This window comes from Phlebotomus papatasi, chromosome 3, assembly GCF_024763615.1.
Source record: "Phlebotomus papatasi isolate M1 chromosome 3, Ppap_2.1, whole genome shotgun sequence".
NCBI classification, from domain to species: Eukaryota; Metazoa; Arthropoda; class Insecta; order Diptera; family Psychodidae; genus Phlebotomus; species Phlebotomus papatasi.
Genome location: NC_077224.1, coordinates 1,024,375 through 1,039,738, shown reverse-complemented (window position 1 = coordinate 1,039,738; position 15,364 = coordinate 1,024,375). Strand labels below are relative to the sequence as shown.

At 36.8% G+C, this 15,364-nt stretch overlaps 2 protein-coding genes across 3 annotated transcripts; both read left to right on the top strand.

The window, feature by feature from the left end:
* Positions 1–399: 399 nt before the first annotated feature.
* LOC129806395 (SH3 domain-binding protein 5) lies at positions 400–12,046 on the top strand. 2 transcript variants are annotated; one of them, XM_055854950.1, is made up of 6 exons: positions 400–872; positions 987–1,049; positions 1,129–1,547; positions 1,618–1,683; positions 8,262–9,071; positions 9,138–12,046. In XM_055854950.1, the coding sequence occupies exons 1-6, from the start codon at positions 831–833 to the stop codon at positions 9,241–9,243; spliced, it is 1,506 nt and encodes a 501-aa protein (XP_055710925.1). In that variant the 5' UTR covers positions 400–830; the 3' UTR covers positions 9,244–12,046. The 2 variants fall into 2 exon arrangements, with proteins under 2 accessions (XP_055710925.1, XP_055710926.1); XM_055854951.1 differs by lacking the exon at positions 1,618–1,683.
* A 50-nt stretch (positions 12,047–12,096) lies between these two features.
* Positions 12,097–13,274, top strand: LOC129806396 (AH receptor-interacting protein). Its single transcript, XM_055854952.1, has 2 exons — positions 12,097–12,211; positions 12,268–13,274. The coding sequence occupies exons 1-2, from the start codon at positions 12,137–12,139 to the stop codon at positions 13,138–13,140; spliced, it is 948 nt and encodes a 315-aa protein (XP_055710927.1). The 5' UTR covers positions 12,097–12,136; the 3' UTR covers positions 13,141–13,274.
* The last annotated feature ends 2,090 nt before the right edge of the window (positions 13,275–15,364 follow it).

Below are 15,364 nucleotides of genomic sequence, written 5' to 3'. Positions count from 1 at the left end.
TTTATTTGAATACAGTTATTTGGGTTAATTGTGAATAATTGTCGATATTACAACAAAAACATTGGGATGAAATTTTGAGCTGGAAGATTCATATTCTTTTGAGCTGTCCCAAAATTCAGGATAGGTTTGAGCAAAACCCTTTTGTACAACACTATTTTGGTCAATAGGGAATGCAAAAGTACATATTACAAGAAGGGACACGACCTGCTAATAAGAGTAAAATAGAAAAGAAAATATTTTGTCGCATTTCAGAGATTTTTTCTCTATCTCTATCTCTCTGTGTTTATACATAGCAATATGTTTTACAGTGTATCTTGCAAACATTTTCTTATCTTACGTAGTAAAATTAAAATGTTCATTGAATTTTGAAGCAGTACTGTACATTAGATTGAGCGCATGCTCAATCACTCTTGATGGTCAAAGTTTTTCAGTTTCTCTCGCAATATCTGTCGCCCCTTAATATCACTGTCATTTTTCTTCTCTCATCAGTCTCCTAAAAGTCTTTTCATTCGATGGTGCTCAATAGCAAACAAAAATCATTCAATTAGCCCATCAATCTATTAATAAAAGTGATTTGTTTGGTCTGTGCGAGAGGAAGTTGTGCTTGTTAAAATGTGCTAAAGAAGTCCCATGCAAAAAAAAAGATGTAAAAGAAGGGGCAGAAAGGAAGAAGAGAAATTGCATATTTCCTCTCTGCGGCAACTTTTCTAACGTGATTGCGTGTGTGGGTGGTGTTGGGTGATGAGTGGAAAGTTCTTCAAGGAGCTTACAGGAGAAAGGAGGCCAAAGTTGAAGCAATAAATTGGTTTAAAATTCCTACAAAGTGCAATATGTCTGTAGACAGCAATACTCCACTGGATCCAAGAGTTCAGGTTTGTCTAATTTGACCTTTCTGCGTGAGGGAATTTATTGGTGGACCATCCCCTTATCACTGTCCCCTCTCTTATCTAATTTGGCAAACTGTGCGTATATTTTATTTTTTTCAGGTGGAACTGGAGAAACTCAATTCAGCGACTGATGATATAAATAAATTTGAAGTGGAGCTCGATGTAAGAAAAGAATATCCTTTTTGGAGAAAATTCCCTTTCCTCCATACCCTTTAACCCTTTTTTTACCATCTTATTGTAGGAAGCAAAGTCTGAATTTAAGCGACTTCTGGCTGAGAGTGTGGAAAAAATCAAACAATCAGCTCATAAATTGGGAAATTCCATTGAAACAGCCAAGCCGTACTATGAAGCACGTCTCTATGCTTCCCAATTGGCCAAAGAGACACAAATGGCAAGTGTTAATTATGAAAAAGCCCGATCAGTTCATGCTGCAGCCAAGGAGATGGTCTACCTGGCTGAACAGGGCTTAGGAGAGAAATCAACTCTAGATACAGCTTGCCAGGAAATGCTCAGCCATGCTGCTAGTCGTGTCAATCAGTCACAGCTCGAGTGCACGGATACTCGAAATGTACTGAAGATTTGCGAACTTAAGCAGGAAGTGGCCAATAATCGCGTAGCAAAGCTTCAAGCACAGCTAAAAAGTGCAATTAGATCCTCAAGGTATTTCCTCTTTATTTTGGTTTTTCTTTATAATTTTCTTTTTTTCTATTTTGATTTTCTCTTGTTTTAGCATGAATATTCGAAGAAATCTTCTGTTAATTAATTTATTGGCCTACCAGCGAGAATTATGCTTTTTGTGAGTAGTTTCACATTATTTTTATTATTTGCTCTCAACTATATTTTTTTAAGTGCATGAAATACTTTTTATTTAGCAAATTCTAATAATTCGAGTGCTCCTGATACGACTTAACCATTTAACGACGAGACAGTTTTCGCTGACCGAAAATCAGCCATAGAAATGAAACCCATATCATATAGCGTTTATATCTTAGGTGATTTTAATATTGACATACTGTCCAACACGCATGAGAGAGATGATTGTGCTTTCCTCTTGTCCTCGTATGGCTTTGACTTCTTGGTGAATGAGCCAACTCGTATTGCTGGTGATTCCATTTCATGCCTTGACAATGTGTTTGTGAAGCACCTTTCTCCCTTAGTTGACGATCTCTGTGCTGTTTTGGATTTGGGGATCTCGGATCACTGTATGCTGCATTGCCGAGTCTCTGTGTCCACTCATCTCGATCCCCGCTCTGCTAGACCCGAAAACAGGAGTATCAACTACTCTGATTTGAATGATCGACTGCGCCTTGAGTTCTGGCAGGATGTGCTTGATACTGAGGACCCATCCTTGGGGTTCTCCTTATTTGTTGAGGGTCTCAAAGAACATATTGAATTTTGTACACATGTACGTCGTGGTAGGCGGAATACTGTCCGACTCAAACCATGGATCTCGGGATCCCTTGTTAATTTAATTAATCGGAAAAACAATTTAAGTAAGCTATCTAAGAGACATCCAGATGATGAGCGTCTTAAAGAGAGAGTGAATCGTTTACAATGTGTTGTAAAATCCCAAATTGTTAATGAGAAATCATTTTATTATTCTAATAAATTCCGCTGTGCAAGGGGAGATCCAAGAGAGCAATGGGCTATCATAAATGATTTGCTTGGTAGGAGTTCAAATAGAAAGGTGTTGAAGGAAATTAGCATAAATGGGGTCTGTGAATCAGATGAGCAAACCATTGCTAGACATATGAATGATCTTTTTATAAGGGCCCCCCTCGAGATAATTGACCAGGTTTGTTCGCTTGACTCACCGCGTGATATTACCACGGAGTCCTTTCCTCCTGGTCGGTCCCAGCCCAGTTTCTTCCTCAGACCTGCCAGCAGTTTCGAGGTGGTGCAATTGATTAGGGGGCTTCCTAATAAGAAATCTGTAGGATGTGATGGGATTTCAACTCACTGTTTGAAAAAAATTGCTTTGAATGTTGTCGACATCCTCACTACATTAATAAATCGTTGCATTGACAAAGGCGTATTTCCCCAGTGTCTCAAGATGGCTACGGTGGTCCCCATTTTCAAGAAGGGTGATAGGACTGTGGGTAACAACTACCGTCCTGTTTCACTGTTACCAGTGCTTTCTAAGCTGTTTGAGAAAATCCTTAGTAGCCGCCTATTGGATTTTCTTTCCTCAACTGGTGCTCTAAATGACATGCAGTTTGGTTTTAGGAGGGGGCTAAATACAGAAAGAGCTATGGAGGTTGTCCTTGACGAAATTTACAGTGGTCTGAACGCCGGTGAGAAGGTGTTGGCTGTTTTCCTCGACGTTTCCAAAGCCTTTGACACGGTATCACACGATATTCTGTTGCATAAGCTGGAGGGCCTCGGTGTGAGGGGTGTTACACTTTCTCTGTTCAATTCCTACCTCAGAGGCAGAACGCAGGCGGTACGGGTGGGTGGTTCCACGAGTCCTCCTGTAGAGGTCAGGGTTGGTGTGCCTCAGGGTACCGTTCTTGGGCCGCTATTCTTTATTATTTATATAAACGACCTCCTTGGGTTGAATGTATCTGGTAGGATTGTGGCCTATGCGGACGACATCGCTTTGGTTTGCCGGGGTGGTACTTGGCCTAATGTTTGCAGAGATGTCACTCTTGACCTTCAGCTGGTTAGGGCGTGTTTGGTGGACCATCTGATGGCTCTTAGTACAAAATCTAGAGCAGTTCGGTTCTTGCCATCGAGATCTGTGGGTGCAGTCGATGATATTATTTGCCATTCACCCTCATGCACCGGTACCCAGTGTTTAGGCACTTGTATTCCCATTCCCTTTGTGTCTGGATATACATATCTGGGTGTTTTCATCGACGAGATGCTCTCTTGGAAACCTCACGCCGAGAATTTGGCCAATTCTCTCCTGCCGCTGATAAGCCGTTCCTATAAAATTGCTCGCCTCTGCCCAACCAATGTTCTCCGAGCTATGTATTTCTCTTGTGTGGAGTCTAAGTTGCTGTATGGATTGCCATTCTGGGGTGGTACTTATGCAACTACACTTGCGCCCATTCGTCGCGCACAAAGATTTGCTGTCCGTGCAATTCTGCAGAAGCGTAGGAGCGACTCACTCTGGCAGGGCTTCCTAGATCTCGGAATACTCCCACTTAAATATTTGTATACTTTTAAAACATTAAAAGTATTTTATGGTCGAAGCGGGTACTTCAGCTCGAGGGGTGGTCGGGAGTCTCGCCTGGGTTCACAAATGAGGTTGCCCCTTCCTAGAAGCGAGTTATTCAGGCGTTCCTTTCTATACCAGGTACCTGTCCTATACAACAACCTCCCTAGAGATCTGAGATCCCACAATGCAAGCCACTTTTCCTTTTTCCCGCTCTTGAGGAAACACTTATGGCATACTTACGCATCCGAGCGCTCTTAGGTTTTCCCGGTTATAGTCCCGCCGCCCGCCACTCATGCTTCCTGTTTATGGGGTGTTTCATAACCCAATTCAACTGTTGGGGTTCTTCTCTTCTGTTTCGCGTTCGCCTGGTCTATTTCTTACTGGGCCGCTCTACTGTGGGGTTTTTTTCTGGGCCTTCTGCCTCTTTTTTACCCACCAATGTACAGGGCGAGCATGTACGAATTGGGTCATAGCCGTTATCCGTTTTTACTCTTTTTTCTACCCCATGGGATACCCTATGGTCTGGGCCTCTGACTGTGGGTGGCGGAACGATCCCTGGGTGCCTGGGGGTTGTGATGCCATCTTTGCCGAGGTGTTCTGTCCTGTCCTGTGCTACCCTGTCTCTCTGCTCCTTTTGTTCCTCTTGCACTACACTCCCTCCCCACAATACAGAGTCGCTATCCCCTATCTAATTTATATTTATTGTTATTCCCATCCCTATCCCACTTATAATTTATAATTTTTTTTTCCCAGTGCCAGCAACACGTGCCTTTTAGGCCAAGCTGTCACTTACTCCTCATTATGCTTGCTCCTGTTGCCCTGATCCCGCGCAACAACTGCCACTATTTTCTCATAAATGACATATTGTAAACATGTATTTGGCATATACGATCAGTGATTCAGTGGTTTCTGCCGTTTACCTGATGAGATCGGTAGTGAAGTCGGTCGGCAGCCGCATTAAGCATACTTGAGGAGAAATACATTGAATTGAAAAATTGAATTGAAACCCATAAACAAAACTTGTAAAACGTCATACATCTATGGACGATAGGGACAAAAAAAGCCCAAAAATTTAAGTAATTTTTATGAGGATATCAATGACTGATAATTTTTACTCTAACGAAAAATATTATGTTTGAGTATTGTAGTTTCCTTTTCCAAAACGGTTTTGTTAAAAAAAAACTGGAAGTATAAAAAATAATTAAAATCGATTTTCAATATGAGAATTTAAAAATTCGTCATTTTTGAGCTTAAAAATTTACTATATAGCAAATAGGTGGAGACTTGCAAAAAATATCCTAGATTCCTTCAACCTTCTAATTTGCAATTACGTACAAACATAAAAAAAAATAACTAGGTAGTCAGGAAAAATTATTTTCTTTAAAGGACACCGGTGTTCCAATCGTCCTTAACCCTTTAACGACGAGACACTTTTTACGGACTAAAAATCAACAATAAAAAAAATAAACTGAGAAACATAATCAATGATAAGTCTTACGTCTAACCTTGTAAAGTCCAACAGAGTCTGATTTGGTGTATTTTGTGCTTCTATGAACGATAGGGACAAAAATAGCCCAAAAATTTAAGTCATTTTTCTGAAAATTCCAATGAATAATATTTTTCGCTTTAATGAAAAATATTACGTATAAGTATCGTAATTTCTATTGCCAAAAGGGTTTTGTTTAAAAAAAAATGGAAGTATAAAAATAAATAAAATCAATTATGAATGTAAGAATTTAAAATTTCGCTATTTTTGAGCTTAAATATTTACTAGCAAATACCTAGATACTTGCAAAAAATATTCTAGATTCCTTCAACCATCTACTTTATAATTATGTACAGACATAAGAAAAAAAAATAACTTTAGGTAATCAGGAAAAATTATTTTCTTTATAGGACACCGGTGTTCCAATCGTCCTTAAAGGGTTAAGGAATATTTAATTGTAGAAGCATAATTGTGCTATTCTAATAAAAAATGAAAAGGGGAAATTTTTCTCCTGAACATTTGTTAGAACGTGACTATTCTCAAGTGCGCGTTATCGACTTTTGTTTGTGTTGGTTCTTGTCACCACTGTTTGGTTGTTTTTGAACACAGAGAGCATGGGGAAAAACAGTCGATACAGGAACCTACACAAAGAACAGTTGATAATGCAGAAGCACTTGAGGGCAGTCATGTGCTTAAAAAACATGTTCATATTTTCACTGGAATAGCACCATAAACCATTTTGGAATGAAAAACATTTCTATAATCGCGATAACTTATTTAACAAAAATCATAGAAATATTTTTAACCTTTTTAATCCTTTAACGACGAGACAGTTTTTGCGGACCGAAAATACGCAATAAAAATGAAACCGATAGACAAAATCAGTAAAAAGTCACTTAAACATTAGAGAAAAATCCCAATTTCAAAGGTGCCACACTTCCCCCTAATACGATTGTACGCACAAAATGTTCACGTGGGCCACCTTCAAAATATATCAAAAAAGTAAAAAAAAAATCGTAGGAGCCGTTTTCGAATATAGTAGATTCTCGCTCAATTGGCTCTTTTTCAATAGGGCAAAAAATGTTGACAATTTCCACGTTTGATTTTGAAGAAAATTTGCTCAAATTCACGGTAGTTCTCCTTGTTTTATCGTAATTCTTTATAATTGAGCGCTTTTTGTGGAATTTATCATGACTAACGCCCGAATCTCTCGATAATTTAAATTACATTTAGCCCCATATGCCCGACTGAGCGAGAGTCTACTGTAAACCGAAAGTCAAGGTTTTGGTGGGCTAATAATGATCCTTGTGTTGACTTATACGGGCTTCAGATCTAAAGCTTAGCCATATGGCTTAACTTCTCTAATTGGACAACGATTGGACAACATGGACAAGTGATCCATTAAATTTTGAAAACCAATACAATTGGATGCTATTTTGAATTTCGAGACCATCGCGAACTGGGCTAAACCTTAGGTCTGAAACTGGCCTTATGGTGGGTTCCCCGAGGATCGAAAATTTGTGTTCCTTTCCGTTTGGCCTTTAGTTGGGTTACAACAAGTTAACGGACAGAACAGAATGAGCCCAAACAGAAATAGATTTTGATTCTCCAATAGTGTCTTGGATAAAAGGTAAATGGAATTCTATTTGCACAAAATGTCGTTGAAGTTCGAAGAATTCAAATTCAGTTTCGAATTTTCATACTAAATTTTCGAACAAGGTGGGGAAAATTTAACAAATATCACACTAAAAAGCTGGCAAAAGAGTTACGCAGTGATTATGGAGTGATTAAGTAATGGGGCATGAGCAGTAAACGTCGTTGTTCTGTTTTTTTCCTCACAACAATGTTAAGACCGTCACATTTTGACACTTGAGCACTTCGAAATTCGAACAAGATTTGCCACTTTGCGGAATTATCAAGAAGTAAGAAAGTCTCTTTTTTGGATCTTCAAATAGATCTTTGAATTTTTCAAGATCTACTTCTGTACGGAAAGAATACTGTTTAGGAAAGGTAAGAAAGATTTAGGAAATTGGTCTTCCAGAATGGGTAAATTTTGATCTTCGAAAATTCGATGTCGAAAATTTTTTCGGTCATGGACGAAATTTTCACTTAGGCTACCCTCAAAACGTAGTAGAAGGGAACCGGAATTGAGCCACTCTTAGAAAAACGACAACTTTTTCCAAAGCTTTCGGATTGGTCTCCAATCCTTCATTAGTAGTCGAATCAAATAAGGAAGTTCCAGAGTTTTCTCTCTCAAAAGTTATCAAAGACTATTGCAGAACACCAAGAAAAATTTGGAAAATTGTACATTTATGCAAAGTTGTTTGTAGAAAAAAGTGAATTGTTTATTGTTAGAAAAGTGCCCCCACATCCTCTGTTATGCCCTGTAAAGTCTTGGACAGATTGAGAGATAAAACTCTGGAAATTCCTTATTGATTTGATCACTGATGAAGGATTGGAGACCGAGCCGAAAGCTTTGGAAAGAGTTGCCGTTTCCTAAGAGTGACTCCATTTTCCGACGAATTCCGTTTCCCTTCTACTAACTTTCCCTGACGTCGATTTTCTCACAAAAGAAAACATGATTCACTACATTCACTAGGAATATTTTTACTATCAAAAATGTCTTTTTTTTTAATTTTGTTGTGCTCTAATTCAATACGAATTATTTATAATTTTAATTTTCAAAATAGATCGAAAATTTTAGAATATGTCACGTTATTTTTAGGCCCTACTACGAGACTAGGGCTAACTACAATGGATTGCTAAAGTCTCAAAAACAGAAAGTCAATGATTTGGAGGCCAGAGTGTCAGATGCCAAGATGACCTACAATGAGGCTCTGAAGAATCTCGAGAGGATCTCAGAGGAGATTCACAAAATGAGAAAGGAGAGACAGGCAATTGAAGTGGAGTATGGTGCTTCGAATTCTAGTCAAATTGAGTCAAATGATGAGTACCTGGACTTTCCGCCAAAGTTATCCACAAAATCGAGTCCTGTGCGGCAACAGAGATTTCCACCGCTCGATTGTCCGCATTTGCTGCGTGACATTGATGTAAGGAGCTTTGGGGGAACATCCTCGGAGAGCAATGGGTATCAGACGGACGATACGTCTCCGATTAAATTGGATGGGATGAGTAATTTGAATGTGGACGAATGGACGGAGATTAGATTGTCAAATTCTGAAAGTACAAGCTCTGGATATTCACAAAATACAAATGGGGCAGATGATCAAACTCCCGTTGACAGTGATAGTTTCAGTTCAAGTGAAGAGAGCCGCAAGGTGACATGCACAACAGTTTTCCAGAATGAGGACGATGGGATTGTGGGGAAGAAGAAGAGTGAGGGAATTACAACGTGGATTTCAAAGTCTAGTCTGAAGAATACGGGTCGAAGGCAGAGCCTGGATCTGCTGATTGATGCCAGTGATAAAGTTAAGGATGTCTTTGCACAGGGATTCCAGAGGGTGGGAAAGACCCTCGAGAGGAGGAATAGCGAATCAGAAGTCAACAGTGAAAGCCATGATTTCTTTCTCTTCAAGTAATTTGCCAATAAATCAATTCTAACTCTTCTTTTAAATACCAAATGCTTAAATTTTCTTTTCAGGTCAGATAACAAAGATGGATTGTCGGATGAACAGGTGGAAAATTTGAATTTAGATCAAGATTCCGAAATTTACCGGAACAATGACATCGACATATCCAAAAAATAAGATTGATGAAACATTAAAAAAAATATATAGAGAATTATTGTATCAATTCTTTAAACAAAAGCAAAAATGTTAAGTAGAACTTGGAGAGGAACAACAGAACTAGGGTGGTCTATAAGAAAGATTTTTTTGTTTTATTATTTATTTTTAGATTTATAGGGTATTTCAGAGAGGATTGACTTAATCCACGAGAAACTCTGCACCCGTTTAATTAAGATGGTTTGCATAAAGGTTAATTTTTCAATTTCTTCCGAGACAGAGTTAAATCAATTGAAATTGAAGCTATAAAAAAGGATAAAGGTCAAACAATTTTTATTATCTCTGGAGAAATTTATGGAAAGAGCCCTTTTAAATATGAAGAAAGTGCAATATAAAATAAGAAATCTGAGAGGGAATTCATCATAGAGGCAAAAGGAACTTTATCGTAAATCGTTATTTTTTCTACCCTTGAAGATTCAAAGCAACACTGAGAAAAGAAGAGGGTGCGATTAACTTTTTTTCCTCGTAACTTTAACACTTTTTAGGTGTAAAAATATATCAACATTTTTTAATGTTAATTTTACACCTTTTTAAGTGTAAAATTAACATGAAAAAAGGGTAACTTTAACCCATAATACACCTAAAAAGCATAATATTTACACCGATTTCGGATCAATACTGCGGGGTAAAATAAACATTTCCGGAATGTTATTTTAACTTTTCGGATTTCTCTCAGTGCAATTATGTTTTACTTTAAAATTTCAAAAAAAAAAGATTTTTTTGTCACTCAGTTTCTGACACAGAAACTTACGTCCTTACATAGTTGAGAAGCTTAATAAGGAGCTGTGGGATAATGTATTTAAAGCTAGAGCCTCTTTTATGTTGAAAGGTTTCGATTTTTAAATGCCCTTTTCCTTTTCTTTTTCTCATAATTTGCCCCAGGTTTCCTAGCATTTTAAACTGGCTCATAATTCATCCAGAATCCACCTCAAAATTAAATAGGGAAAAGTACTTTCCCTTCGAACGTTCATACCTTTGAATAGTGTGAGTTTTCTTTAATTTTTTCTAAGAGACTTCCACATTTCTATTAAATATTTGTCAATAATTTGTCATTTGTAATAATTATGTGTAGCCTCCTACTGTGTTATCACACTTGCACATTAAAATTTTAATATGATTCACATTAATTGTCGCTGGTGAGAGTCCAAATGTGTAATTTGTGTGTTTGAATCATTTTGTATTCAAAATTTGATCTATTTGTTGATAAAAAGGTAGACTTGACCCGCAAAATTTGATAGAAATCGATTTATAGCATTAATGCGAAAAATTAATGCGATTTTCTCTTTAATTTTTTAATGTGAAAAATATTTATGCTTTAGGTAAATTTAAACTTATTTTTGCAATGTGAATCACATTAAAATTTTAATGTGCAAGTGTGACAACGCCGTTAGGAAATTTAAAAAAAAAATGCGAAGGCATGAACGTTCGAAGGGAACGTACTGTCTCCTACAGTTTCGTGCAATACCTGCTACATTGGCAAGGCATTTCCAATTGAGATCAGTTCAGTAATTTCCACGTTCAAAAAATCAGAACAGCAATTTTTTCGGTCAGATAGATTTTTTTGGTGAATTACTGAAAACCATAAATTGATATCTCCTATCGTTTGGGCTTTAGGGTGGATACAATCGAACGAAAAAACGGACAAATACCGAAATCCAGCTTTTCTCGAAACTTCAGTATTCTAATGGCTCCAGCACGCCTTTTAGACCAGGGAGACCGGCAGTGGTAAGTCGGCGACAGACGCAACCTAGGCACATTTTTGGGAAATAAATAAATAAATAAAATAAATAAATAAAATTTCATGAAATCGAAATTCGAAACGCTTTCCTTCTCATATGTTTTGAATATGACTATCTTATTCTTTCGCATACCAAATTCGATTGAGCTAAATTGAATTTAGTGTGATGTTTAAAAGAAGAAGAAGAGCACGAGAAAATGTGATAGACATATCCAAAGCATGTGAGAAAGAAAGGGATTCGAATTTTGATTTCATGAAATTTTCGTGATATAAAAGGTGTGCCGGAGCCATAAGGAACGAAATAAAATTCTTGTTATCGAAATTGAAAAAGTGCAGAGTTTCTTAAGCTGTCTATACATTAGGAAAAAATTTCATCAATATTTCCAATCAATATGTAATATTGATGAAAATCGCCTATACATTAGTAAAATATATAGACATAAATTTGAATTATTGAAGGAAATTTGTCTAGTGTGTAGGCAATTTCTTCAATATTCTTTTCAATATGGATCGTTTTTCTTCCAAATTTTATTTCAATATTGTATGTATACCCTTATGGCCTCTACATACTAGAGAAAAATATGTCCATATTTCACAGTTTTTCCTACACAAGCGTAGGGAATTTTCTTCAATATGGACATAATTTTTTCTAGTGTGTAGAGGCCATTACACACTGAGACAAATATCATCAATATAACTCTTCCATAAATATTATTGAAGCTAAATATGGAAGATATTGGAAGAAATATTGAAGAAAATGTTTAATATCAAGTTCATTAGATATTTTCTTCAATGAGGAAATTTTAAAAATCCACTAAACTATACCCAAGTCTAAAAAAAGTAAAACAAAAAAAAAACTTTTCTTATAAACTGTTCTAGAGCTGGAACATAAAAAATTCATGAAACATTTTTAGAGGCTGTAGAATTGTACCAAAATTTATGGAATTTTACTTGTGGTCTTCTCTAGTCGTATTATATTATTATATTGCTCTCAAATGGGGAATAAATTTATTCGCTCATGCGCTCTTACTCTGACTTTTTCTCACAGTGTACCTGTTGACAGGTTCTTGTTTGGGAAGTATTTTGGTTTTCTGGTTGTTTTGTGGTGCTTCTTAAGTTATGGATGAGGCACTTATCAAAAAGGAGTGCCTCCATCCGGGGAATGCCTTTGTCCAGATGACACCAGGAACCAGGGTGAGTGTTAATGAATAAGTTCTCAAAGCTCCTGGATAACTCCTTGGGCGTTTTAGGTGAACTTCCACTATCAGACGAAGAGATGTTCAGATGGAAAAGTCCTGGACGACAGTCGAAAGGACAAGAAACCTATGGAATTGGTACTTGGGAAGCAATTTAAATTGGAAGTATGGGAAGTGATTGTCCAGAAGATGGCTGTCAATGAAGTGGCCAAGTTCACAGTTGACAAGAGCCTGGTGCCTCAGTATCCCTTTATTGCCAAGACAATCCGGGATGCCAGGCAACCGGCTGAGAAAAGGAAGCATTGCTGCGGAATGACATTGCAAAATGAAGGCCTTGGCTATGAGGATCTCGATGAATTGTTCAAGAATCCCTGTGATTTGGAATTTACTTTTGAGTTGCTCTCTGTTGAGCTTCCGGAAAACTATGAAAAGGAATCCTGGCAACTCAGTGAAGATGAAAAGGTGAAGAGTGTTGCAGTGTTAAGAGAAAAAGGCAATCAACATTTCAAGGATGGCAATCTGGATCAGGCTATGAGCTCATATACTCAAGCTCTGGGAATGCTTGAGCAGCTGATGCTCCGTGAGAAGCCTGAAGATGAGGAATGGATGGAGCTATTTGGCATGAAAAAGCCTCTACTTCTAAATTATTCTCAGTGCAAACTGACTGCTAAGGATTTCTATTCGGCAATTGAACACTGCACAGAAGTGCTAAAATACGATCCGGACAATGTCAAGGCACTCTACAGGAGAGCCAAGGGTCATCTGGGAGCGTGGAATTTGGACAAGGCTAAAGAGGATTTCAAGAGAGCCGCTGAACTGGATCCAAGTCTCAAAGCAGCAGTCACCAAAGAACTAAAGCACATTGATGAACTTCAAAAGTCCAAGGATGATGCAGATAAAGAACGATATAAGAATTTATTTCACTGACACCAATCTTAGAGATTTTTTTTCTCAGTGTATTAAATCGTTTTGTGAAGGGAGCACTAGTCATAGAAAAATCTATTTAATGTAAGTAAACAAATTGGCAAAATTTAATAAATTTATTGTGCGAAAATTAAAAATGGCCCAGTTTGGACAATTAAAAAATTGCTGAGTGTAAGGGACGCCTCTTAGGCTTCGCACACAGTCTGACTTCGAACACTTCGTATTTTTCTTATAATCATTCAGATTCATTAAAGGAATATGGGAAAAATATAAAGTGTTCGAAGCCAGAATATATGCAAAGCCTGGAAACTTCCCATAGTTCATAGGTGAGCAAGAACCGTTTGAAACCGAACAAACGTCAAATGAATATTGTACGTCAATAGTCAAAACGCTACCTGGACAAATTTATTTTGACGTTTATTCGATTTAAAATCTAAATCTAAACTAGAAATTACGAATGAACTAATTATCTTTTTAAAAAAAAAAATAAATAAATATTAAAAAAGCTGGGAAAATTATTTATGTATTCTTTAAATATCCAAACTTCGTAAAATTATCGAAAGAGATGCATAATGAAAAAAAACAAAATCTCGAAAAAAAACAAAGTCCCGCAAGCCAAAATCCCGAACACTAAATTCTCCAAAAGCCCATAAGGCATAAGCCAAAATCTGAAAAAGTCAAAATTCCGAAAAGTCAGAATCTCGAAAAAGCTGGAATCCCGACTTCAAATTCCCGCAAGCTAAAATCCTGAACACCAAAATGCCGAAAAGTCAAAATTCCGAAAGTCTAAATACCGATAAAACGAAAATCCTGAGCACCAAATTCCCGAATTCCAAAATCCCATTAGCAAAAATCCGAAAAAGCCAAAATTCTAAGAGCCAGAATCCCGAAAAACTAAAATCACGAAAAAACAAAATTCTGAAAAGACAAAATCCCGAAAAAACCAAAATCCTGAACTCAAAATCTCGTAAATTCAAAATTCCGAAAGTTAAAATCCCGAAAAGCCAAAATCCCATAAACCAAAATCCGAAAAAGACAAAATTTCTAAAAAACTAAAATTCCAAACTCCAAATCCCGTAATCCAAAATGCTGAAAAGACAAAATCGAGAAAAGTCAAAATTCCGAAAGTCTAAATTCTGAAAAACGAAAATCCTGAGCACCAAATTCCCGAATTCCAAAATCCAAAAAAGCTAAAATTTCGAAAAGCCAAATCCCGAAGAGACAAAATCCCGAAAAATCCAAAATCCTGAACTTCAAATCTCGTAGTCCAAAATGCCGAACAGCCAAAATCCCGAAAAGTCAAAATCCCGAATTCTTAAAAATGTCATATCTACTCCCACAATTGCACCTTCGCTTATTGAATGCAAAAGAGAATTTTCTGTGTTATCTTCCGAATAATTTCGTCCCTTCAGGATTTTGGCCGCCGCCGAATACAAGATGGCAAGGCTTTTGTATCAACAGTGGCTCCCTCATGCAGTCCTACATTAAATATAAATTGAGTAACTGGGTTTATGAAAGAAAAATCTGTGTTCCCATATGAAGTTGTGAAGAATTCCCATTTGCATCAAATTCTGAATTACGTTACTTTAGTCTATATTGAAATACCTTTCAATAAGAAGAAAATAATGATATCAGATTACTTTGGAATCGATTCAGACGTGTCAGAAATTCCAAGACCATTCCAATGAGAACAAACATAACTCATTCGAATGGGAAGTACGCTTTCTAGAGCCTTTTTAAACTTTGACCTTGAGAAACGTTATTAATAATGATTCAACGATATTTTCGTATATGGATGAAATATATAGTCAACGTCAAGTGTGCTAATCCGAGCGCTTCGCTAACTGGATCGTTTATGACTAATCCACTTAAAATAATATTTTTATTTTTATTTCCGTAATATAAGTCACTACTACAGTAACATAATAAAATTATTCAAGTTTGAGAAAAAGCCAAAATAATATTTTTATCCATTAAGTAAGTGAGTATATAAAAAATCGACTCATTTCAATCTTGTGTCATCTGGGTTCTTCACTAAAAATTTTCTAGCAGTGATATTTTCGCTAATTGGCAGCTGGTTAATTGAAAACATTTATTGTTTTTTCCTTGTGAAAAAGTATTTTAAATCCAAAGGTTTAATTAAAAGTGAGTTAGTGAAAAGGCGACGCAGTTAGTGCATGCTGACTTATTTCAGTATTATCATTATTTTATAAATTTTCTTTAATAT